The 24,727-nt window shown below is 34.3% G+C and overlaps 1 protein-coding gene across 1 annotated transcript in view; it reads right to left on the reverse strand.

Moving 5' to 3' along the window:
• The window catches only part of CKAP5 (cytoskeleton associated protein 5), an 83,764-nt gene that overhangs the window by 20,973 nt on the left and 38,064 nt on the right, over positions 1-24,727 (reverse strand). Inside the window, exons 9-27 of the mRNA XM_016146709.2 lie at positions 23,007-23,111; positions 20,514-20,603; positions 20,236-20,400; positions 19,567-19,695; positions 18,828-19,010; positions 15,986-16,099; positions 15,589-15,699; positions 14,543-14,635; positions 12,333-12,518; positions 11,652-11,746; positions 9,247-9,304; positions 9,033-9,158; positions 8,274-8,413; positions 7,954-8,128; positions 7,269-7,382; positions 6,095-6,223; positions 3,357-3,551; positions 2,823-2,958; positions 1,721-1,809 (exon numbers count right to left, since the gene is read on the reverse strand). Of these exons, the coding sequence (XP_016002195.2) occupies positions 1,721-1,809; positions 2,823-2,958; positions 3,357-3,551; positions 6,095-6,223; positions 7,269-7,382; positions 7,954-8,128; positions 8,274-8,413; positions 9,033-9,158; positions 9,247-9,304; positions 11,652-11,746; positions 12,333-12,518; positions 14,543-14,635; positions 15,589-15,699; positions 15,986-16,099; positions 18,828-19,010; positions 19,567-19,695; positions 20,236-20,400; positions 20,514-20,603; positions 23,007-23,111 (2,433 nt within the window). The remainder of the gene's footprint in view (positions 1-1,720; positions 1,810-2,822; positions 2,959-3,356; positions 3,552-6,094; positions 6,224-7,268; positions 7,383-7,953; positions 8,129-8,273; positions 8,414-9,032; positions 9,159-9,246; positions 9,305-11,651; positions 11,747-12,332; positions 12,519-14,542; positions 14,636-15,588; positions 15,700-15,985; positions 16,100-18,827; positions 19,011-19,566; positions 19,696-20,235; positions 20,401-20,513; positions 20,604-23,006; positions 23,112-24,727) is intronic.

Here is a 24,727-nt window from a genome sequence, read left to right on the forward strand (position 1 = left end):
GCCATGGTTCAGGGTACACTGGTTAGAGAGGCTACTGTTCCTTAAGAATATGATGTTGCTGCCTAGTAAAAGGGCACTACACTAACCACAGCACCTCTCTACATTATATTCCGCACGAAAGAAACAGATGAGCCATAGAATCCTGCACTTACTACATTTCTGTACGGGTTTTCTAGACATGTTTCTAATAACATTCTTAAGTAACTGTTGGTTAGTCCTTGAACTGGCATGTAATATAGTTGGAAAAGCTCTATTATCTGTCACTGGTCTGGGTCACAGGCTATTTTTGTTTATTGAATAGTTTTCTTTCTTGAGATCTTGAACACTATTTATAGCTATCCATATTAATGACATTTTGAATGGTATTCACACATTTCACATCATTTATTTGAGAAAGCTTTTCCCTTTCGCTTCATATAACATACATCTCTATCACAGGACTATAACTGGAGACCCTTTGAACCTGTTTCTAGAAACATTCAAAATACTTAAGTTATTACAGTGGTTTTTAAAAATAATCTAAGATTTAGAATCTTTGTATCAGATGGAAAGAAAATAATGAACACTCAATATATATAATATGTGAATTTCTCTATTGAATCTATCTATTGTTATAAAAGTAGCAAGAGTGCACTATTTTAGTAGGTCAGAATTTCTTTCCACTTTTAACACTGAAGTCATTCAGTTAAAACAAATATGAGATCATATGTGAAACTGCTTTATAAACTGCAAAGGACTGAAAAAAAAAGTATGGCATTAAGAACAAAGTCAAAAATACTACATAGCCCTTGTGATCAAAATACTAAAATAAGTCCTTGTTAAATATGGGATGAGGACAGGGAGAAGAAGAGGAAAAAAACAGCTTCACTGGTTAGTTTAGAAGATAATTACCCCTTTAAATTAACTTGCTGAGTTAAATGGCCCATGCGTAGGGAAGGAAAACAAAGAATTATAGTATCAGACCAACGGTCACAGAGCACCCACTCTATAATGAGCATATAACACTAAATGTGCTAGGTAATAAACAGTTCCCACTCTGATGTTTTTTCATCAGTTACATGCAGCTAAATGAAATAGTTTTCTCTATTTATATTTATTATTAATTTGCTATTTATTGCTTAGTTCTAGAATTTTTTGGTAATTATTAAATAATCATTACTCTAAATACAGTGATAAGCTTTGAATCTTGATATAAAAACTGATAATTTGCAGTGATTAAAAAATTTAAGAGAATATTTAAAATTTAGTATTTGAACATATTTCTTTAAATTGTCCAACTCTGCATGGATGCTAAACAGATTGGTGATAAGTCCCACTGGTGTAGTGACTAAATGTTCTTGTAGACTAATTGGAACACCTTTTGATGACTAAACTGTGCCAAATTTAAAGGAAGTTAATTACCTTCCTTTTCTCAAATTAAAATCATCCAAGGTGATGATTCCATCTGAACAACATATGATTTCCTTCTCTCTTCACTACTGAAAATTGTCCCCCAAAGATCTGCATGACAGAAATCATGACAACACCTCCTGAGAACAGGATATCTCTGTTTGGAGGTCTTATTAAAAAATTAGCCTCAAAATCTTATATATATAAGTACTTTAAAATTTGATATGAAGAGTAGTAATGTTCTTTCTTTATAATATGTTTCCTAGAATGACTCAGTGTATAAAACACACTTAAAAGTAATTCTACATCTAAGTATGAAGAGCTAACATACCTTTGCTTTAGAGGAAACTCCTACAGTTTTGGCTTTTTTCAGATCAGGCTTGGGTTCTACAGTGCTGGAAACAGAATCTTCAACAGGTGCTTTGAGAAAAAAAGCATGTACTATAAATATAAACTCTGAAATCTCTTTATTCTTGGTAGGTTAAATATATAATAATGAGAAAGCTTGCAGTTTTAAATGTATCAATTTATAAAGTCAGTTAGATTTTCCCCCCAATCTTTTTTCTTCCTGAATTCCTTTTCAAGCACAACCTCAATCAATTAAGTCCATAAATCTATACTTGCTTTACCAACATTTAAACTGCAGTTCTAAAACTATTTTCTAAATAGCAGTTTAAAAAACCTTTTTGCCAAATTGATACTTCAAGGGTAGGGCTTGTCATTTTTGATACTCAGCATTTACTACAGAGCAAGATCTCAATGTTATAATTAAATTTATACTTTGATACCAATAATTTTACACATGTAAGATTTCTAACATTATAGTATCAACAATTTCTATCCCACTCAGCAGAATAATATTATATAAGCCTAGAAGAGAAGTGGTTACTATTTAGAATTTTATTTTATATAATGAAATTTTAACATTGGGATGAAGAAATCAAGAGTTTTCCCTTAAAGATGATTAACAAATATTAGCATGAATGAGTAAATCACCAAAATCAGAAGAACTCATTTAGGAATGAGCAAGTATTAGAGTTCTATGCTGGTTCAGGAACTTGCTGACTGTCTGGCTTTGATGAAGCCACTTAACCTTTTGCATTTCCTTATCTGTTAGTAATGGGGATTAAACTAGATGGTCCCAATTCTTCCTCTAATTATAATATTCAGTAACGGAAAACAGTTGTGGAAACCTTCCTGGAGTATTTCAATGTGCTACTCCCGAATTCCTTTTTGGACTTGGAAATCAAACGGATCATCTTTGTAACCTCAGTACAGTTCCTGGCATGAAATAGGTATTTGACAAATACGAGATGGAGGGAGCGCTTGGGATCTGAGCTATGAGGAAGTGTAATAAAAAATGAAGGCTGGATTTCTTTTAGAGTTCCCTAGTGCTATTTCCTTCCCCTTTAACAGTCTCGAAATAGAGTTACCTGAGGAAGCCTGGAATTTGGCTGGAGCTGACCCTCCCACTGGTTTGGAAGTTGCTTTAGCAGGTGCAGCAGGCTTGGCTGGCATGTTAGCTTTGGCTTTCTCTAGCATGGCCAATACCTGATCTTTAGAAGTTGGCTATGAAGACAATATAACAGAAGTGAGAGGCACATAAATGATACACTCATGCTATGCTTACTAACATATCTGCTGTCAAACAAATCCTTGAGGTTCCAGTTTTGAAATACCAGTGAAGTATGGGAGGCAGTACACAGTACAAGAGAAATAACACACATTATGAAGTCACACTAAATTAGCTACCATTCTAGAAGGCCACAAATTTCACTCCTGCAGAGTCAACACGTTCTTGAGAAGTTCTACACTGCTAAATATTTTATTTTTGCTCTTAATAGGATTTTAAATTTAAACTCCTAGGACATAATATGGTCCTTTGTGTTTATAAATTCATGTTCAGTATTTTTCCGACAGCTTTTAACAATAGCAGCAGCAGCAGCAGCAGCAACAAGGTATAGTACCTTTAGTTTCCCCGTAGCTTTGGCCATTTTCTCATATCCTAAATGCATCATGAAGAATGGCAAGGCATCTTGGGCCTTCTTTCGCACATCTCCATTGCGATCCTCTAGGCAGGAGTAGAGATGGGGAACACACAGGATAAGGTCTGTGGGGGTGGAACGAAGAGTTGGCAGTTTCTCAGCCAGCCAGCCCAGAAGCTGTCAAAAGAAATGAAGACTGATTACACACTTCAAGTGGAAAATTGTTATTATTTATGACCTCAGGTTTAATGATTCTATCAGTACAAAACAGTGAATTAGTTCTTACACTACAACTTCCCAATATGAAATCAGTAATTTTTATTAAGAACTGTGCTATGTATTTATATATATGCAAAGATGACAATCTTAAAATAGGGACACAGTTCTTTGAACTATACTTGGGCATTAAATCTCATTTATCCTGTTTCCTTTAAATTCAAGAGCTATTCAACTGACTGGAAAAGGCACAAAACCTTTATTTGATCAGAAGATGACAAGTTCTACCAGGACTTCCGTTTTCAGCCTTATAGTGACAGTTTTCCTCTATACCTCTAAAATAATTTATATCTATATTTATTTTTGAATTTTGAGATTATAGATTCACATGCAGTTCTAAGAAATAGAGATTCCCACGCTCTTTTTATTCAGTTTCCTCTAATAAGTAGCACTTTATAAAACTATAGTATCACAACCAGTATATTGACATTGATAAAAGCCATCTTTTATCAATCTGATCTTATTCAGATTGTTTCTGCTTTAGTTATTTGTGTATGTGTGTAGATTCCATACAATTTTATCACATATATGTTAGTACATCTGCCACCAGTCATGATTTTGAACAGTTCCATTGTAAGGACCCCCGTGCCCCTTTTAAAACCACTCATTTGTCTCTTCCTTTGCTCCTCTCTAATCTCTGTAACTACTAATTTGTTCTCCAATTTAAAAATTTTGTCATTTCAAACATGTTTTGTATTAATGAAATCATACAATATGTAACTGGGATTGGTTTTGATTACTCAGCATAATTCCTTAGAGACTTGTCTAAATTGTTCTATGTATCAATGATTTGTTTCTTTTATTGCTAAATAGTATTTATTACCCGTATGGATATACAACAGTTTACTTACCTGTTGAAGGATATCTGGGCTGTTATGAGTTTTCTTGGCTATTATGAATGAAGCCCTATAAACATCTGTGCATAGGTTTTTGTGTAAACATAAATTTTTCTTTTCTGGAATAAATGCCCAAGATCACAATTACTGGATCATACAGTAATTGCATGCTGAGTTTTACATGTAACTGCCAAACTGTTTTCCAGAGTGGCTATACCATTTTACATTTCCATCAGCAATGTTGTTTCTCGACAGCCTTGCCAGCATTATTACTATTTTTTAATTTAGTAATCCTAATAGGTGATTAGAGATATTTTATTGTGGCTTTAATTTGCATTTCCCTGATAACTATCTAGAATATAAAATTTAGAATTTGCTTGTCTTTGTCTATATAAAAAAAGTGCTGCCACTTTGATTAGACTTTTTTTTTTTTTTAGGTGAGGCAACCTCACAGATTGCAAGGACCGTGTCAGCTTACAATTCCTTATTTTTTAATTTTTTACACCTACAGCACCTGGTCTTCCTGGGTGGTCTCCCATCCAAGTACTAACCGGGACTGACCCTGCTTAGCTTCTAAGACCAGCCAAGATCGGGCTTGTTCAGAGTAGCATGGCCTATACATTACTTTGGTGAGAAGTGACATCTCTACGGCATTGAGTCTAATCCATGAACATGGCATATCTCTCCATCTTTTTAGGTCTTCCTTGAATTCCTTCATCAGTATTCTATTATCTTCAGTATACGTATTCTGTATTTGTTTTGTAAAATGTATATCTAAGGATTTTCTTTAGAGTGATTGTAAATGGTATTGTTTTTAATTTTGATTTCTCCATGTTCATTGTAATTAAAGGAAATGTGACTAATTTTTGTGTATTGATTTTATATCCTGCAATCTTATTGAACTCGATTAGTTCTAGGAGTTTATTTGTTGATTCCTTGTGATTTTCTATGTAGACAGTCATGTTTTCTGCAATTATGGATAGTTTATATTTTTCTAATTTGTGTTATTTTTTCTTTTTCGTGCCTTACTACAGTGACTAGAACTTCCAACCCTATGCTAAATAATAGTAGTGAAAGTGGACATTGTTGTCTTGTTCCTGACCTTAGGGGGAAAGCATCCAGGCTTTCACCATTAAGTATGATGATATCTGCAGAGGTTTTGTAGACACTCTTTATCAAGCTGAGGTAATTCTCTTCTATATTAACTTGCTGAGAGCTTTTATCATGCATAGGTGTTGGATTTTCTCAAATCTTTTTATGTCAATTGATATGATCTTATGATTCTTTTTCTTTAGCCTATTGGTATAATGGATTACACTGATGGATTTTTGAATGTTAACTGTATTTTAATGGTCTGATTAAAACCTCTTTTTTCACCATTTAAGAGTACAATTTCAAAAAAGGCTAGTCCTTTAAAAAGTTTTATTGGTAAAAAAGCACATGAAAGGGGGGAAAAAAGCATATGAATACAAAAGCTTCATGAATTTGTTTTAATTTTATTAACTGTTTTATAATGAAACACATTCTGTCCATGCAAGTATAATTATTAAGTAGGTCTAAGCCTCTAAAAAGGAAAAAGACACAAGCCCAAGTATTTGTAGTACTAACCTCTTGCCTCAGGAAAGGATTTTCCTTTTTGAGCTCTTCAGAAAGATCTTCTCCCTCCAGCCATTCCTTCATGCCTGTCTGTTCTGCCCAAGCATTGACAGTCGCTAAGGCAGCAGCTCGAACATTGTTCTGAATGGAAGAGAGAATTAGTAAAGATAACATCAACCAGGTTTAGAAGTAACAAATAAAAAGCTTATTATTTTGTGAACAATGGAGGTTTCTCTAAGGTCCACATGAACATACTTGGAACCATTTCCTTTGAAATATAATCTAGTTGAACAGCTGTATTTATTAAAACACATTAAAGTAAAAACATAAAACTCCAAACTATAAAGATCTTGTACTGTTACTTAGGCAAAATAGTGACCTAGGTTGGCAAAAATATTACGTAAGAGGAATAAACTCTTAGGTTTTGTTTCCTGAATCTCGGGGTTTTTAAGTCCATGATTATCTGTTAAAGGATGTAATTTTATGTGCCAGAGAACTCATAATGGTTATGACTTGTCCTGACATTTAAGTTTTTATATTAGTTTGCATTCATAGAATAAGAAGGACATACTGACATAAACAATATTAAAATAACCCAATTCCTCACATTAAATGAATCACATAAAAATAAGAGAGACATTCAAATATTCAATCTAGGGCTAAATATAACAGGCCTGCAACATTTAATGAGACAAATTCTAGGACTGTGAAACTGCCAATACCTTACTAAAGTACTAGAGGATCCTGCCGTGGCAGTTCAGGGAAAAAGGTAGACATGATCTCAAAATTCACATGTTTATTCACTCTTTATACCAATACTTTTAACAATGATGTCATAATTATAATAGCAACCATTTTTTGAGCGCATACTATATGAAATAGGTGCAGGTACTTTATGTACAGACTCTTTTTTAATTATTTAAGAATGGAAATTCACAGATAAAGAAAATGAATCTCAAAAGATAACTTATTTAAGGGTCACAAAACTAGTAAGTGATATATCTGGTCACATTAATACTGTCTGGGATGGAAAAATGTTTACTATTTTCCTCCTAATATTCTCTTCTCTACAAAGCTTATAAACTGTTTACATGTATTCTTACATATAAGAAAAGAGAATTATTCTTAGCCCCAGAGTGTGGCTGGCTTATTCCAGGATGAAGCTGTAGTGAAGAGTCAGGTTTACCTTGCTGTCTCCAAGGACTGTGATGATAGGGATGCCTAAGTTCTTCACATGTTGCTTGATGTTTGGGCCCATGGCTACTGCCAACTGTTGGAGGATATTCAACGTCTGCTGCACCTGCGTGGAAAGAGCCAACATTTTAAGTTATAAGCAAGCTGTATACAGAGTTTTATAAGTCTGCTGTTATGTAGTCAATGCATTAGGGAGTAACTGGTGTACTTAAAAGACAGGAAATCAGCTCTTTATGTTATTCTAATCAGCTTATGAATAATTTTTAGGTGGTGGCCTTTTTATCATCAGCTCATAAAATGGAGTATTAGAATTTTAGACCAAAGATTATACTGCTTTCTAACTTTAAAGTAAAGCCTAATTTAAGAAAATCCTGACATAAGAATCCAAATTTAAAAATTAGAAATTAAGCATGGTTGTGTATTACAAGTGGTTTTATTTAAAGATACTTAATATGAGTCTTCTAAAGGAAATCTGAGATTCATGAAAATTTGATTAATAAACCTGCTGTCTACCAAACATATCTTGAGGCACACTTAAGAAATTAAAGGAAGCTATTTCTAATTCAAGGCAAATAAAGTGACCACTGATTTTTTTTGCTGGTGATGGTGATATTGAAAAGCAACCTCCTACAGGAGGATGAGGAGAGAGAAAAAGAACAAGCAAACGTTCTACGTACCAAGATTTTATTTGAATCATTGAGTCGACCCTTCAAGGCAGTTGGAAGTTCACCTATATTTGGTTGGATAAATTTTGCTTCATTGATAATACCTGCCACTTCATCTAGGCCTTCTTTCCTGATCTTCCAATTTTTGTCACTAATCTTAGACACCAACTCTGAAGTGATTTTATCACTGAAAAAACAAAAGAGAGATCCCTTAATCCCAGACTCCTAAAAAAATGATGATGTCACAGAAATAACCCTGACTGAGAAAGAGAAAGGCACCATATTAACAATTTAGTACAATAAATCAAATAAACCATTTCCAGCAAACCTACCTGATTTCTGTCCTTGGTAAAAGATCCACAACATCATTGCCCCCATCATCTGGCTCATCTCCCTCTTCTCCTTCATCTGTACCACTTGTGGTGTGTTTGGAAATCCCTCTGGTTGGAGCAGGTGGGCTTTGTCCCTGCATCTACACAAAAACAAATAAACCAATGAGGCTAATGAACTTGAAGGATATTAGAGCAAATAAGTTAGAGAATGGTGTTTGTGTCAAATTTTCATATTCCTTCACAATACTCAATATTTACACAGTACATGTCTTAATTCCTATTTAGATTTCAATTCTGACACTACAAGGCAAAGATACTTTTATACGAATCTGTTAGAATCTTAACTTCTCAATCATGAAGCTGTCTTTTGACTTGTGTGCCCAAGACAATATAGAGCAAGTCTATTAAAACTTAGCAATTTCTATTAGAAAGTTAATTCAAGGAGGGTCAAGATTTTTTATTTTAAAATTTTTAAATGTTACATTTAATGTATGTTTAGAATAGATCATACATTGAAAATGCTTGAGGTTCCAAAGGCACAAAGGATATAAAGAGGAAACTCTCCCATCCTATACCAGAGCCACCCTGTTCTGTTCTCTTCCGCACAAAGTCATCAATTTCTTACAAACTCTTCCTGGGGAGACTTCATACATATAAAAGCAAATACATATTCTTCATTCCAAAGGGTTAAAAGTTTAAACAACTAATATGAGCTTTCTCAAGTCTATCAATAGATTGTATAATTTGTGGAATCTTTACCTTCTCAAACTCTGCGTCTATTTGGGATAGGAGGGCAGGCTTCTCATCCTCAAAGAACATTCGCAAGGAGGGACCAACATACAGGTACATCACACCAAGCAGGGTGATGGCAGAAGTCCTCACAGCCTGGGGGAAAGAACAAAAATAATTTTCCAAATCAGAGCAGAACCACATAGATGGCTGTACTGTTCCTATACATGCTGTATGTACTCACTGGGTTTGTTGCAGCGAGAGCTGTCTTCACATTGCTAATGAAAGCTTTCACATTCAATCTAGAAGAAATAACATTCGTAATTAAAAATAAACCCTCAAAACATTCAATAGAGTTTTATAGAGGCAGACTCTAGAACCAGCTCCTTTCGGCTATGTCCCCAGAATGTCACCTATTTTCTTTCTACACTCACTTTATTTAAAGTGAGCTTTAAATACTACCTAAAATGCTAATTACTCCTAAATCGCATGCTGACTTCTCTCCTGAACTTGATTCAGATAACCAACTCTTTGTGACATTTCCATTTGTATGTCTAGAAGATGTCATCCTGTATCTATTAAAACCTGACTGTTCACACCCCAACTCCCAAACCGGTTCTCCCCACAGTCTTTCCCTCAGTAAAGAGCCACAGCATCCTTCAAGTTGTCCAGGCCATCCCTGACTCCTCTCTTATGCCCAATATCCTGCTCAGTTCCACTTTTGAAACATGTTCTGAGTCACACCACTACCATCTCTACAAAGTATGTCCAAGCCACTATAATTTCTTAAAAGGATTATTGCAATTACCTACTAAGTAGTCTCCTGCTTTTGCCCTTGATCCTGTATTCTCTCACTATAGTCAGAATGATCCTATTACTCTTGTGCTCAAAATCCTCTCACGGTTTCCACCTTATTCAAAACTTAGAGGCCCTGCATGACTTGGCCCCTGTTCTGTTCTCTAATCTTATTTCCTACCACTCCCTACCCCCTCACTTATTCTTCTCCAGCTACATTCTGAAGAACAATAATTCCTTGCTATTGTTAAATACATCACGTGTTCCTACCACAGGGTTTCTGTACTTGCTGCTATTCCCTTGGTCTAGAATGTTCTTCTCCTAGACTATCACAGCTAGTTCCCTCAGGTCCTAAAGGTCTCAAACTTCATTGTTTCAAGAAGTACTCTTGTTTTATTCTATAGAAAATTAACACCATCCTAGGTGTTACTACCTGACTCCTTATTATGTACTTTTATTCTGTTGTTCTTATACCTTATATTGTTTACTGTCAACTCCCTTACTCAAATATAAGTCCCATGAAAGCTGGATTTTAATCTTGTTCATGATGTATTCCCAGGGCCTGGAACAAATGACCAAGTATCACAGGTGCTCATATGTAGTTGCTGAATAAATGAATTAAGATCATGGATAAAGAAAAAAACAGAAAAATATTCACCTGGCTTTTATGTTATGCCAAGAGATTATTTCTACTTTAAAGACTAAGTAATTATGAAAGGATTATAATAATATCCTCAACTATGGGAGGACACTTTAGATACTGACATAACAAATAATTCTTTGCTTGAATGAAATCTGAATGATACCTGCTACAGAAGTATTTCTTCATTTGGTAGAACTTAGAACACTGTTTTACAAGATATTAAGAGGCATGTTGTAAAAAGCAGCATGGCACAGAGAAAGCGACACAGCATAGCAGTTATAATATTCTCTCCTAAAACCAGAATATCTACATTCAAATTTTGGCTTTCCCACGTCCTAGCTGTAACTTGGGTAGATTAATTAAGCTCTCTGTGCCCTAGTTTACTCATCTATAACATAAAGATAACAATACCTCACATGGTTTTTATGAGGGTTAAATCAAATGAATTATTTAGAAAGTGCTTGGCATAAAATAAGCTCTATAAAATTTTGTTAAATAAAAAAAACCCCAAGACTGAGAAACACTGGGTTAAACAAAGTTAAATAAGCTTCTCTGTTGGCATGTCCTCTGAGAGCCTTTAATTCATCAATGTGCACTATAGGTCTCTAAACAAATGTGATTATATGTAGTGATTTCCAAATGTATTTGACCAGAAATCCTTGGAATTGGCTTTTCTGTGGCACAGTTAATAACATTTGAGAAAAAACAACTTAGACAATGCTGTTAGTGGATATTAAAATGAAGAAGCACAGGCCAATATAGATGGCCCCTGACTTATGATGGTTTGATTTTTTTTTACTTTATGATGGTGCAAAAGAGATACATATTCTTAATTACATGAGCTATTCAACAGTTTGTTAAAAAACAGGCTTTGTGTTAGATGACTTTACCCAACTAGAAGACAATGTAAGTGTTCTGAGCATGGTTAAGGTAATCTAGGCTAAGCTTTGATATATAGTAGGTTAGGTATATTAAATGCATTTTTGACTTATGATATTTTCAATGTACAATGAGTTTATCAGGATGTAATTCATCCTAAGTCAAAGAGCAACTATACAGACTTTTGAGAAATAAACATAGTTTTTGTTTTATATAAATTAGATAACCCAGCTCTGGCTTTTTAGAAATTAAGCAGAAATAGCTACAATATAATCATCAGTTAAAGACTAGCAAAATATTTAATTATTTTGTATTGGATTTTTCTGACTTACCCAGAAAAACCAAATTCTTTTATTGCATTTGACAGCCAGTTTAGAGTTTCTGATTGATTCTTGGGATTCTTCTGTGAGAAGGCCATTGACATAACCTAGAACAGGAGAAAAAAAAAAAATCTGTGTTTTCTCTCATATTTCTCATAGAAATATATAGCATGACACCAAGGCAGAAGTAGATTAAGCATGGTTTTTCCGATGCTAAAACAATTGCAAGAATGCTTTTAAGAATAAAATATTTAACTTATACAAGAAAATGAGGTGAGTGACAGTATAATAGCATTCTGGACTGTTTATAACTTTTCCTTAGTGAATACTCTGGATTATAATGTCTTGAGAGAAAATTACTCTCATCTTTAATATTCTTTGTTCTTTATTTAATTTTTATATTTCAATTAGAGTTGACATTCAATATTATTTTATATTAGTTTTAGGAGTTCAGAATTGTGGTTAGACATTTATATAATTTATAAAGTGATCTGCCTATATTATAATATTCTTGACTTAGACAGAGTTTAATTATCAGGTAATAATGTATTATTAAAAGTAACAATAAATACACAGTATCAAAAAAATGGCTTTACTTGAGAAGACAAGAACTAAAGCTTAATTAGTAACTTTAAATTAAAATTTGGAAAAAAACCAGGAAAACTTAGGTAAAGAGACCTCTGTGTCACTGACCTGCTCAGCTGTCCATGGCAACATACAAGCTTCGGCTATTGCTGTCATAGCTTCTTTTGCATTGTTCCCACATTTCACATCTCCAATCTTGTCTACAAGGCCATCCAAGACAATCTGAGCTGAAGTTTTTGAAAAATTTCCCTTCTGGGCAATCAAAGCAACTATGTGAAGCTTCATCTGCATCACCTGAACAAGAATACAGTTATCATAAAGCTATGAGTAAGCTAAAGACATTTATTTATGTACTTATTTTTATAGCAGCTTGAAGATACAACACAGTTAAGGACAACTGAGAACATGATCAATCTAAAATCAGAATTTTAAATAAAGATACAAAATAATTTTTGTCCTTGGTTATTGAGTAAAGTAGCTAAGTAACAGCTGAGAGGGAAAAAACCAAACTATTCAATGTTTTGAAATATTAACAATGTTACAACATGAAAAGTTCATGAATTCAAAATATGAATTTCTATATTCTCCTCCTGATTACTGCCCCAAAGTACTGAATACATATCTTGCAATACCTAATAAATGACCATTCTAACTACAGAACTCTGAGTGCCTATTAGAGTTGCCAACAAAAAACTATAACCCTTAATGTACACACACACAACAGAACTTGAGAGATTTAAAGAACTTGTAGTTTTTTAAGTGGAAGAATGAAAGAAGCTGGGAAAAACGATTTCATGAGGTTAATGTGATGACAGATGTTTAAGACTTGGGACCCCTTTACCTATACATATTTCCCTTTGTCCTTGTTTGAATATTTAAATAACAAATGTTGGCAAGGACAGAGAGAAATTGGAACTTTTTGCATTGCTGGTATTAATACAAAATAGTGCAAAAACTTTGGAAAAGTTAGGCAGTTCTTCGAAAAAGTTAAACATAAAGTTATCATGTGACCCAGCAATTCGACTTCTAGGTATATACCCAAGAGAATTAAAAACATGTTCACACAAAAATGTATACACATATGTTCACTGCAGCATTAGTCATAATAGCCAAAGAGTAGAAACAAGGCAAATGTCCATCAACTTATGATTGGGTAAATAAAATATTGTATATCCATATAATAGAATATTATTTACCAATTGATAAATACTACAACATGGATGAACAGTGAAATATCATACTAAAAGCCAGACAACAAAAGGCCACATATTGTTTCATTCTATTTATATGAAATGTCTAGAAGTACTCTATACAGACAGAAAGGAGATTAATAGTTGCCAGGGACTTGGGGAGGAATAAAGAGTGACTCCTGATGGGTATAGGGGTTCTCTGTGGAGTGACAAAAATACTCTAAAATTATATGGTGGCAGGAGTTGCATAACTATGTGACCATACTAAAACTCGCTGTATTGTACACTTTAAATTGGTAAGTTTTATACTCTCAATAAAGTTGTTATAAAGGAAAAAAAAGTATATATGTATATAAAATAAAATTATCCCTTGTTATGGATCAAACACATGGGCGTGTTAGCTCAAATCAGGTGTGTTTCTTTCACCTGAGAAGCTACACAAAAGGGAGTTTTAAAAATGACGTGAGGGGAAGAGGGCAGCCTTTGTGGAACAGGATGGTATAGATGAGGTGATGTCACATAGTGCTAAGGGAACACAGTGTGCGAGGAAGCTAGGATCCAAAAGAGGGAAGAGGTGGTAGAAGAGAAGCAAAAAAGAGACTAGCAGGATGCCAAAAATAGACCTGATACATTTAAAAAATTTTCTTTACATGAGGTCTGTGTATATCTAGAAGAAGAGAAGGAAACACTTTCCTTGTTTTCCTTCTTACATCACTTTCCTATTCTTTCCTTTACACCTAATTTTTTAGACTAAATAACAGTACTGCTAAATTTCATCTCTATTATCAGTTAATTAGTTAAACAGACAATGTGGTAATTTTTCATTGCCAGTTTAAAGACTGCATTTATTTTTTATCCAAATAAGAAGCTATCTCACTGTTTACCCCTCTTTTGAATATGTAAAGGTTAGAGTAGAGGACTTCTAGGCCTAAATAATGAGAATATGCACGGATATCAATTACACGAACAATGTATATTCATTCATTTAAAATTGGATGACACATTGGCTGAGTGATTAAAAAGTAAAAAGCTAAAAATCATTTGCAAAATTACACTTCTCTGTTACTCCACAGAATGATGTAATGGAAATTACTTCAATAAAAGACAACGTCTTCAATTTAAAAATACCTGAAAATTAGTTTCCTTCCATCCAGGTTTCTTGGCCAACATCCTCACTAATGCCTGGCATGGCATTTCGGTTCGGTCCATTAGTTCAACAGCCTTGAAGCAAAACCAAAGAATAAGAGTTAAGGGTAATGATTAGTTCCAAAGGAACAATATTGACTAAAATCAGGTAGTGGTTATCTTTGAAGAGGGAGCAAAATGGAATGAAGAGGGTTATAGAAGGAGCTTATAGAATTTCTGTTATAAAGCTTTGTTTCTTAAGTTAGATGTTTGGTGTATAGTTATTATATTAATACCATTGAAACTGTTTTTTTTCACATTTTAGGAATTCACAGATAACTGGCTCAAAGAAAAGTAATAGTAACACAGTTTTCATTTGCCTAGGTGTGTGGCAGAAACTACCTAATTTGACTTTCCTAAAATCACAACGAAGTATCATAGGTTAGAAATGGTTAAGTATTAAATTTCAAAGGTGCACAAACTCAGGTTTAAACCCGACATGTGGCAGATGCAGGAATGGTAACCAGGCTTCCTGCCTCAAGTCCAGGGCTCTTCTGGTTTCTCTACACCTCTCCTCATTAGGATCACACAGAGTATAAACCAAAATGAACCATCAGCCTCTTTTTCTGCAACATAGATTTTTGAGAGGAGCTTCTCACACTAAGTGATAATGTCTGTTCTTCCAAGAATGACGCCAAAGAGGGAAACAGAACTGGATGAGGTGTGGTTCAGGTGGAAAGATCTGTTTGCCTCATAATATTATTGAACAAATACTATAATATTAAAATTGATCCAAACCTTATAATTCAGAATAAATCTAATTTTCTTAAGTACTAATTTATGAGCTTATAGAAACCACAAGAAGCAGATGTTGAAAGATAAACACTACATAGCTAAAAAACAAACAAAAAACCCCACCTCATCTTTAGGTGTTAATATGCTCACTGGTTATAAAACACAGCAATCAGGATGAGGCCTTCATTTGTCAATTTTGCCACTTCTATATAATGTAGTTTTCTTTCCCACTCAACTCATCCTTATGTATCTACCTTTTGGAACTCTTCCATACAGGCCAGCCTTTCCTTCCAGTTACTGCTGTCCAGAAGCTGTATACAGGTAGCAGGCAGGACAGCTGAAGCTTTTTCTTCACATACTTCTATCTGTAAGATACAAAAACATTAAAATTAAAAAATTGCTTAGGGAAACAGATGATAAGAATGTAAAAATACCCCAGAGAAAACTAAAAGAACACTTCTATAGGTATGCTACAGTATCTGAGGCTTCTATTTTACCACAGTGAAGGGGAAGTCTAAGGCAGTTTCAGGGAACTAAGAAGTATCAATTAACTATGTGCTGTAGAACTCAGCAAAGAACAAACTCGAATCTTCTCATAGGTATTGCCTTTCCATGGTTTTGCGGATCTCAGGCATACTCTATAATACTGACCGAGAGTTCAGATTCCACTATTTCTTTGGTCTCCAATCCTTTCTTGTTCTTGGTTCCGGCACTCCCTGTGCCTCCTGGTGCAGTTGGTTTCCCCTTTTTAGGTGGCCCGCCAGCCTAAAAGCAATTTAAAAATAATTATACCAATTAAGGATTTAGAACAGTGGTTCTTAAATTTCTGGGGCCCCTCTTGATTAAAATGAGGGATCACTGTAACTATGTACAGTGACAGATGATAACTAGACTTCTATGGTGACTATTTCAAAATATATACAAATATCAAATCATTATGTTGCACATATGAAACTACTATAATGTTGCATGCCAATTATACCTCAGTAAAAAATTTTTAAATAAGGGATCATTCAACCAACAAAAAACCCACAACAACATATTTTTGGTGACCACAGAATTTAACAGTTTCAAAAGCAGACAGACCTGAAGATCCCATTTTAAGAACCTCTAAACTCAGAACAAGCTACTGAAGTAAATGAAAGAAAAGTGATGGACTGGAATTATATTACACTTACAGATTAAGAATTAATATTTGCTGCCTCTAAAGCTTTCTTATAAGAGTAAGGGACAATTTCTAAGTTATAGCATTTACTCACTACTTAATCACAAGGTACTCCAGTTACAGAAGAATAAGTGTTCCAGTTATGCTGAAGATGGCCACCTCACGAAATCTTTTTATTGTAATTTTTCAGTATATTTGCTTGGGTTTACCAAGTACATAATCACATAATCTACAAAAGTGATAATTTTGCCTTTTCCTTCCTCATACACCTCTTACTTTATTCTTTTAATTGCAGAGCATTAGTAAGCAATAATGGTACCAGTAGACATTGTTTTACTTCTCACTTGAATAGGAATACTTCTAGTATTTCATTAAGTATGGTGTTGACTTTTGGTTTGCTATGTTTACTGCTATCAGTAGATCTCTTTCTAGACTTAATTATGTCAAGGTGTTCATCCATTTCTATGTGGTTAAGAATTTTTATCAAGAAGAGATGTTAAATTTTACTATACTCCTTCTCAGTGTCTGAAATTAGATTTCTTGTCATCTATAAATTTAGTAAGTTTTCTAATGTTAATATTGAACCATTCTTGCAATCCTGGAATAAACTTCAGTTGGTCATATTTTTACTGTACCCACTAGATTCTATGTGTGAATATTCTATTTAAACATCTCGATTTAAACTTATTTCACCCAGTTTTGAAAGGTCACACAAGAAAATGGCAGTTTATCACAAAGTACACAGCCAATCGCAGTAACATTGATATGACAACACACATCGCTATTATTATTCCTTCTACCTAGACTGAATATCTGTTAAGCGATGTCTTAAACCTAAAAAGAAAAGATAAAATGACAGAGGACCAAATTAGTTTTCAACATCCATACCTGCTCTGAACCCAGTGTTATCCTGAACATATTCCAAGCTCTTAAGGTGCAGTTAACAAAAACTAAGATGCTGGTTTTTATTTAATGGAAACCTCTAATACTTGCTTGTCTACATCAGTAGTATGATCTCATTGTTTCACAATAATAACCCCATAATGAGAGATTTAATTGTTTTCTAATTCTAAAAATGGAGATTCTATACTCTCTGATTAACTAGAACACCTCTTCTGGATCCTTTCCTGTAATAGCACTCTCTGTATAGAGAGGTACCTCAATTAATAAATCTACTTTTTTTCTTCTTTAACATACATATGTTTATTGGTTTAGTAGGTTTCCTGGCTGATACTGTCCTACTGATCTTTTCAAAAGAGGAATCAAAGCAGGTTGCCATTATTCCCCTTCATCTATTTTTTGAAAAAAGAATTCTCAAGGTATTGTGCCCAGGTCATTGTCCAGAGACAGGAGCTGGTGACAAAGGAGAAAACAGTGGCCAACACCTTGCACTAGATGCTGAAGAGACCACATAATATGAAAGTACACAGACTCTTTAGCTAGAGACACCTGGGTTGGTTCAAGCTTCAGTTGTGCAACTCTCGTCATTCAACAGATAAATGCTAAGTTCCTGCTGTATCCCAAAGCCTCTCCATGCACAAGAGATCAAGTGGTGATAAGATCTCTATCCTTTAAAGTTTACAATATAGTGTGGGGAGACAGAGTAAACAAACAAACAAATGAACAATAAAAAAACAAGAGTGAATTGTCAGAGCCTGTGCCGAACACTTAACCTTGCTGAGTCTTAGTTTCCTTTTCTGGAAAAACAGGGATCATAAAACACTTATCTCAAGGATTGTTGGTGATGATCAAATGAGATTATGTATGTGAAATGCTTCACAAAGTGATGCTCATGCACTAAATTATCAGTTCTCTTCTCCTAACCCTATGCTTGGGTCCTGGGTGGGGAAAGAGAATCAAACTTTTTGGATCTGCAGTAGATAACTTTATGCTTAAGAGAGTCCACAGGACAAGCGTTCACTAAAGGGATGCCCTATTTGCATTTGGGCATTTTACCCTCTTCTACACTGTTCAAATGAGACTTGAACTGGAGACTCAGTAATGCAATTCGGCAGCATTATTAGCAAAATGACGAAGGTAATATTATTCATGTTAAGTGCCTTGCCACATTTTATTTAATTTCATGATCCCGATACCTTAAAATTTACTCTTGTACTTTCATTACCATTTTTATCTCTACTAAAGTTCCAAATAACCAAATGTATTGTTGGAATCCTCTGTCTTCATGAATAGATGTTCTGCTGTATTTTGAATATGGTAATGAGTTCCTTTCTCAAATGAAGTCATATTGGAAGGATAACCATGAACCTGAGACCCTACCTTATATATTCTAATTTTTAAATCATATCTTCTAAGTCATCTATTAACCTTAGTAGCAGGTGCCTTTTTTAAGGGCCCTGGTTTGGGTGCTGAAATGTCCTTTGTGTCCTTATCTCCTGCAGCCCCTGAAACAGCAGTCCTTCCGGGAACAGGCTTGAATTCCTTCTTTTCAGCTGCCAGGCCAGCTTTCTTACCATTTACCAGCTCTACTTTTTCTGAACATTCTTTGATCTAGAGAATGAGATTGAGATGAACATCATTAAGCCCAGCTTAGAAACACAATCACCACATTATTACTTAATAGGTCATCTAAACCATAACTACATGAGAATTCAGAGAGAAAAGTTCCCTTTTCAATGCATATAAATTATCTAGACTTTCTTACATTTTATTTCTACACAAATTGGAATTACAAGGAACTTAAAATAACCATATTTCTGATAAAAGATATTAATATTTAGAGATGTAATTTTCTAGATAACAGAAATAATTTTAATCTTAAAACATTTTTTTCACCTCTTCTACAGATTGTGGTGACTCGGCTCATTTTTTGTGTGTGTTAAAATCCAAAAGATATTTCTACTATTATGATCATTGCAGTTTGAGATGAAATTTAAATCTTCAAAATCTATGCTGTCAAACTCTAGGTTTGAACCACTAGTGGTGATGAAATAAATTGGTGTCAGTATTTTTGTCTTAATGAAACAGAACAGACAAAATTGAAACAAAATTGTAATTCAGAGACAGAACTGTTATCCAATTTCATCATAATCCATTACTAACCTACCTTATCAAGCTTGAGTTTGTCTACATCAACTAAGAATGGGTTTACTGCTTTCTCACCAACCACCTTCAAAGCAGTACCCAAAGCTTCAAATGCAGCATCTCTGACTTCAGGAGCAGAATCATTGATGTGCTATAGTCCGGAAGTAAACAAAATGATCTTAAAACCAGGTACTTTAGTTATTACTGATTTTTAATTCAGACTGATGATTACTGGATAAAGAATTTGCCTTTTATAATTCGCTGAAACTAAGCATAGTTTTCCTTTTGCCGATTAACAGTTACTCTTTCCAAATTCTTTTTGGGTTAAGGAAACCTCTGATAATCCATTCAACATATAAGTGCTTCCTTTTCCTCCTTCCTCTATCGAAAACACCTCACACTCAAATGATCTTCTGATACTCCAAACTGCGTGCCTGAGCTTGGCCAGATCCAGCTGAACACCAGTAAACGGGCCAAATAAGAAACAAAATGTTTAGCAGTTAGTGGAATCATAAAGCTAATCTGTGCTTCGAAACTAGGAACACAACAGTACAAGAATTTGGATTCAGTTTCCTCAAAAGACCATCATCTATAGTTTAATAGTTGAGTAGTCACTGTACATAATTAGTAGGGGGAAAAAATCTTTCCTAGATATATAAAATAGTCCCCCAATTTCAAAGGGAGTCTATACCTTAAGTAGAGCAGCACAAAAGGGCTTTAGCAAGCTCTTTGGCAGGGTAGAGGCAGTGCAGTGGCGGAAGCTTCTTGCAATAAAAAGAGATGTCTGTTGCTTGATGGTTGGATTCTTGTTATCCATTACTGCTAAAACATCCTCACTGATGTTCTGTAGTGTGGTCTTTAAAAAGAAAATGTGGTCAATGAGGTTTTCTCAACTCTAAAGAACAATCAACATATTATATTGACAAAACACACTTTACACAAAAGCACAAACTCATGCTGTCAACTTACAGTAAGGAAGATTGCATCAATCGCCTCTTGCAGGGCTTGTACTACTTGAGGCTTCTTCTCTTTGAATTTCTCCAAAATGGTGGGCACGACCTATGAAAATAAACAGCTAGAATATTATCTGGCAACAGAAAAGAATGAAATACTGATAAATGCTACAGCATGGATGAACCTTGAAAACTTTATACTAAGTGTAAGAAGTCAGTCACAAAAGACCACATATGTATGATTCTATTTGTACGAAATGTCAATTCCATAGATAGAGGAGGTAGATTAGTGGTTGCAGAGTATGGGGGAGAGGAGAATGGGGAGCAACTGCTAAAGGGCATAGGCTTTCTTTTGGGGGTGATGAAATGTTCAGGAATTAGACAGTGGTAATGGTTACACAACCTTGCGACTATATTAAAACCAATGAATTATACACTTATTTTAAGAGGGTAAATTTTATAGTATGTAAGTTATATTTCAATAAACCTATCATTAAAGCAATGTTTGGCTCTACCAAAACAAACAAAAAATCGAACATCTAAATTGGATAAAAAGTCATTTATTTTTTGAAGGGCACAAGAACCTTATACTAGAACAATGAAGGATTTCCATTCTACATCACCATGGCAGTGCTTCTCAACCTTTTTTCTTCATCTACATCTCATATGCAACCATAAACCCAGTAACCTTCTCTTATCAGACAAAATGATTCTCACCTAGGTGGATTTACAGGTATAATATGTAATTCTTCCTCCCCACCCAAGATTCTACTATACCACACTAGACTGGGATGTCTCCTGGCCCTTCACTACACTGAAGAAAAAAGAAAGTACCAGAAATTACAGCAATTTTATATCTTCTTATTGAAAATTGAGTTTAGATTAGTAAAACTGAAATTTTTATAATTGTTATTTTGCCTTGTAAACTATCACTAATTCATTAAATATTTATTGAATGCCTAATATATCTATTGAGTGCCAGGCACTGTGCCAGCAGGCAAATCAAAGTTGTTTTTTAAAGTCCAAAAGATACAGGCAATGCTCAGTGGCATCTCCTCCAATTTTCTTTTTTCAAGATTTCATGGAAATGATACAGATTGGAATGAGTATGGTTTCCATGAAAAATATAAAAGACTTTTTAATACTAAGAGTTAGTTATGAACTTAAAAATCAAATATTTTAATGGCTATAAAGCTAAAGTTTACTTTTAAATGTATTACCAAAAAGGTAGTTTATAAATAGCTAAAGAAAATGAAGCTGAACCACTAACACACTTGTTATCAGTTTTAAGGGGTATGGGCAGGAATCCCCAAACTATAAAGCACTGGAGACATTCTTTAAGCTGCACAACGAAAAGTCACAAAGCCAGAATCAGAACTCAAACTAGAGGGCCAGACAATCATCCAACTATAATTTAGTAAATTAAAATGTATTTAAAAAATTGTTTTCTAGCTTGAATAGTTCTTCCTAACACAAAAGAATAAAATATTCTATTATGTAACAGAAAATTGACCAAAAGCTAATTAACATACCAATTGCACACACACACATTTTATGAAATATTGATTGCTATAAAAATATTAATTATAATTTTACTCCATTTTATGATTTATATATCTAAGTCTTTTTATAGACTCTTATCTTTATTTCCCTAGTTAACAAGCTAGTCATGATTTATTTTTATTTGGTACTGTCTTTTTTTCAGTTAAGTTTTCTGAAATTATTTTTAATACTATGAGTAAGCAAGTTCCAAATGCCATACTAAGTGAGGTTAGGTATTAGCTTCACAATATAAAACTGACACATGACTGTGGGCTATTAGGAGACTCTTAAGTCAATCTAGGAAATCAAACGATCAAGTGGCTAGCAAGTTCAAAGCTCAGCACAGCCAATTTTCAGGATGCTGAACCACTCTAAGTAATTCAGACCAGATTTAGAGGCCAACTGACAGATGCCACAGTCAAACATCTCAATTTATTAAAACTGTTATCAAACTTGATTGCTTCCAAATTTATGCAAAGAAAATAGTATACTCAACAAATGTCTCCAATCAGATTTTCTTAGAATTAATTAATCACCAATAGTGTAACCGATATAAAATGTCTCAAGTATATGAGTAAATTATTATTTTTTTAAATAAGAAAACACTATAAAATACATTTTCTATATTAGTTTCACTTCTGGTTTTATATCGCCTTTCCTATTCTCATTTTTACTCTATCCTGTTTATCATAAATTTTATTTTATTGTTATACTGTATATAATGTTGAAAGAACAAAGCAAGATATTAATGATAAGTAAATCAACTCAAGTATTTTAGGTCAAGTACCTGATTTTCTATATAAAGCTAATGAATTTAGTTATAACTGACATCTATTGAAATGTTGTGAGAAATTTACTTTTCCAATATTAAAGATCTATGTCAAAGAGCTGTTTTAAAGCATACAGCAATTGGCCTGATATTTTTGATGATATTGTTGATTTATACTTAAAAGGGAATGTTACTTACGTGTCCTGCATATTGTCCAAATTTCTTCCTTAGCCCAACAGCCAGGCCAGTAAGACATTTTGCTGCCAAAGCCACCAACATGACATTGGTGTCTTTTCCAACTACCTACAAAAGAGGAAAACGAGACACCCAAAATAGTCACAGCCCTGTAGAAAGGAACTTAAAACATAATCTTAAAACAACTCTGAAAGTTATTATGCTAATGGACAACCAATTGTATTTCCTACAAAAAAGGAAAGATTCTTACTTAACAATATCAAATCTGGGAGATTCCCTTCAGTATGTTTTGTCTTCTATCTCAAAGTTCAATCAATAAAATATACATAAAACCACAACTTCAAATCACTAGTGGTTATCTGGGCCATCAGTGCTGCATAACAGTGGAGGAGGTGACTCTGATAATGGCGGAGAAGCTGGAGGCCTGCTGACTTTGCTTTGGGCCAGGGAAAGCCAAGAGAGAATGTGTTTCTGGAAACCACGGGGCAGCAGCTCTAATATTTATGCCAAAGGAGCACCAGTAGAAACTGCTGTAGGTACCTTCAAGAAGTTCATGGGAACTCTAAATTGTAAATGCTACTGCAATCACTCCTCTGAGGGGGCCCTGCAGCTGCCATCTTAGTTACCTAATAAGCAAGTCTACATTTAGAGCCTCTTGGCAGAGTGTCTTTCAGCACTGTTTATACTACCACCTTCCTACATCATATCCCGCAGAGCCTAGTATTTATCAAAACTCACAAGTAGTACCTCTATCTGTATCAATTTAGTATGACAGTGACTATGCCTGGGTTCCTTTCTGTTAAGATATTACTGCAGTATACTGCCCCAAGTCAGCTGGTGTTAAAAAGCTTTATTTTTAAGTACTCCGAACCTTTGTTTTTCACTCTTTTCCCCGAAGAAGTAATGCTTCCATTTTACTTTGGTTTTTAACTAGTCCCTAAGATCTTATAATTCCTAAAATCTGGTCATCTCCAGGCATCTCTAGATTTCCTGGATTAAACAACTCCTAACACACAGCATGCGAAAAAGTAGTTCTAGCTGACACCTATGTGTACTCCCCTAAGGGCTGAAGAGTAAGGATTAACACTTCTTAAAAACAGGTTAGATGACATAATTTTATAGGTGCTTTGTAATCCTTATTTCATTTAATAGTCACCCAAATCCTAAAAAGTAGGTACTATTATGTCAACTTTGCAGATTCCAAAAATTAAAGAGATTAATTTGCTCAAGGTCACAGGGCTAGCAAATAGTGCTGTGGTTCAAATTGTCTATTTTAACATCAAAGCTTTTGCTCTCTTTACTAAAGCATATTCTCTCTGTAAACTGCTGTTATGGCAAATTCATTTTCTTTATGAGAAGATAAGATCAGGGTCCTAATCAACATTCTGTTAACATTCTAATTAATTACTATAAATCTATGGAGAAAAAAATCCCATTTCCTTCTGTACTAAAATCGCTATTGGCATTTGTAAATGTTTGGATTAGTTTTCCTTACCAAAACACCCCTCAGGTATTACTTAGATGTTAAACTTTATATTCGCCATTTAAATATACATTTTAGGTATGGTCATCAAACACATAACCAACCTCATTCCAAGAAATCCTAGTTCAATGAATCTGGGGTGGGATTTGGACATCAATGGTTTTGTTAACTTGCCCCAGGTAAAGGCCATCATTCTATCCCATTCTTAGAAGAACACTGCACCTTGCCCACTATTAGAACG

This window comes from Rousettus aegyptiacus, unplaced genomic scaffold (genome assembly GCF_014176215.1).
Source record: "Rousettus aegyptiacus isolate mRouAeg1 unplaced genomic scaffold, mRouAeg1.p scaffold_m13_p_5, whole genome shotgun sequence".
Taxonomy (NCBI): domain Eukaryota; kingdom Metazoa; phylum Chordata; class Mammalia; order Chiroptera; family Pteropodidae; genus Rousettus; species Rousettus aegyptiacus.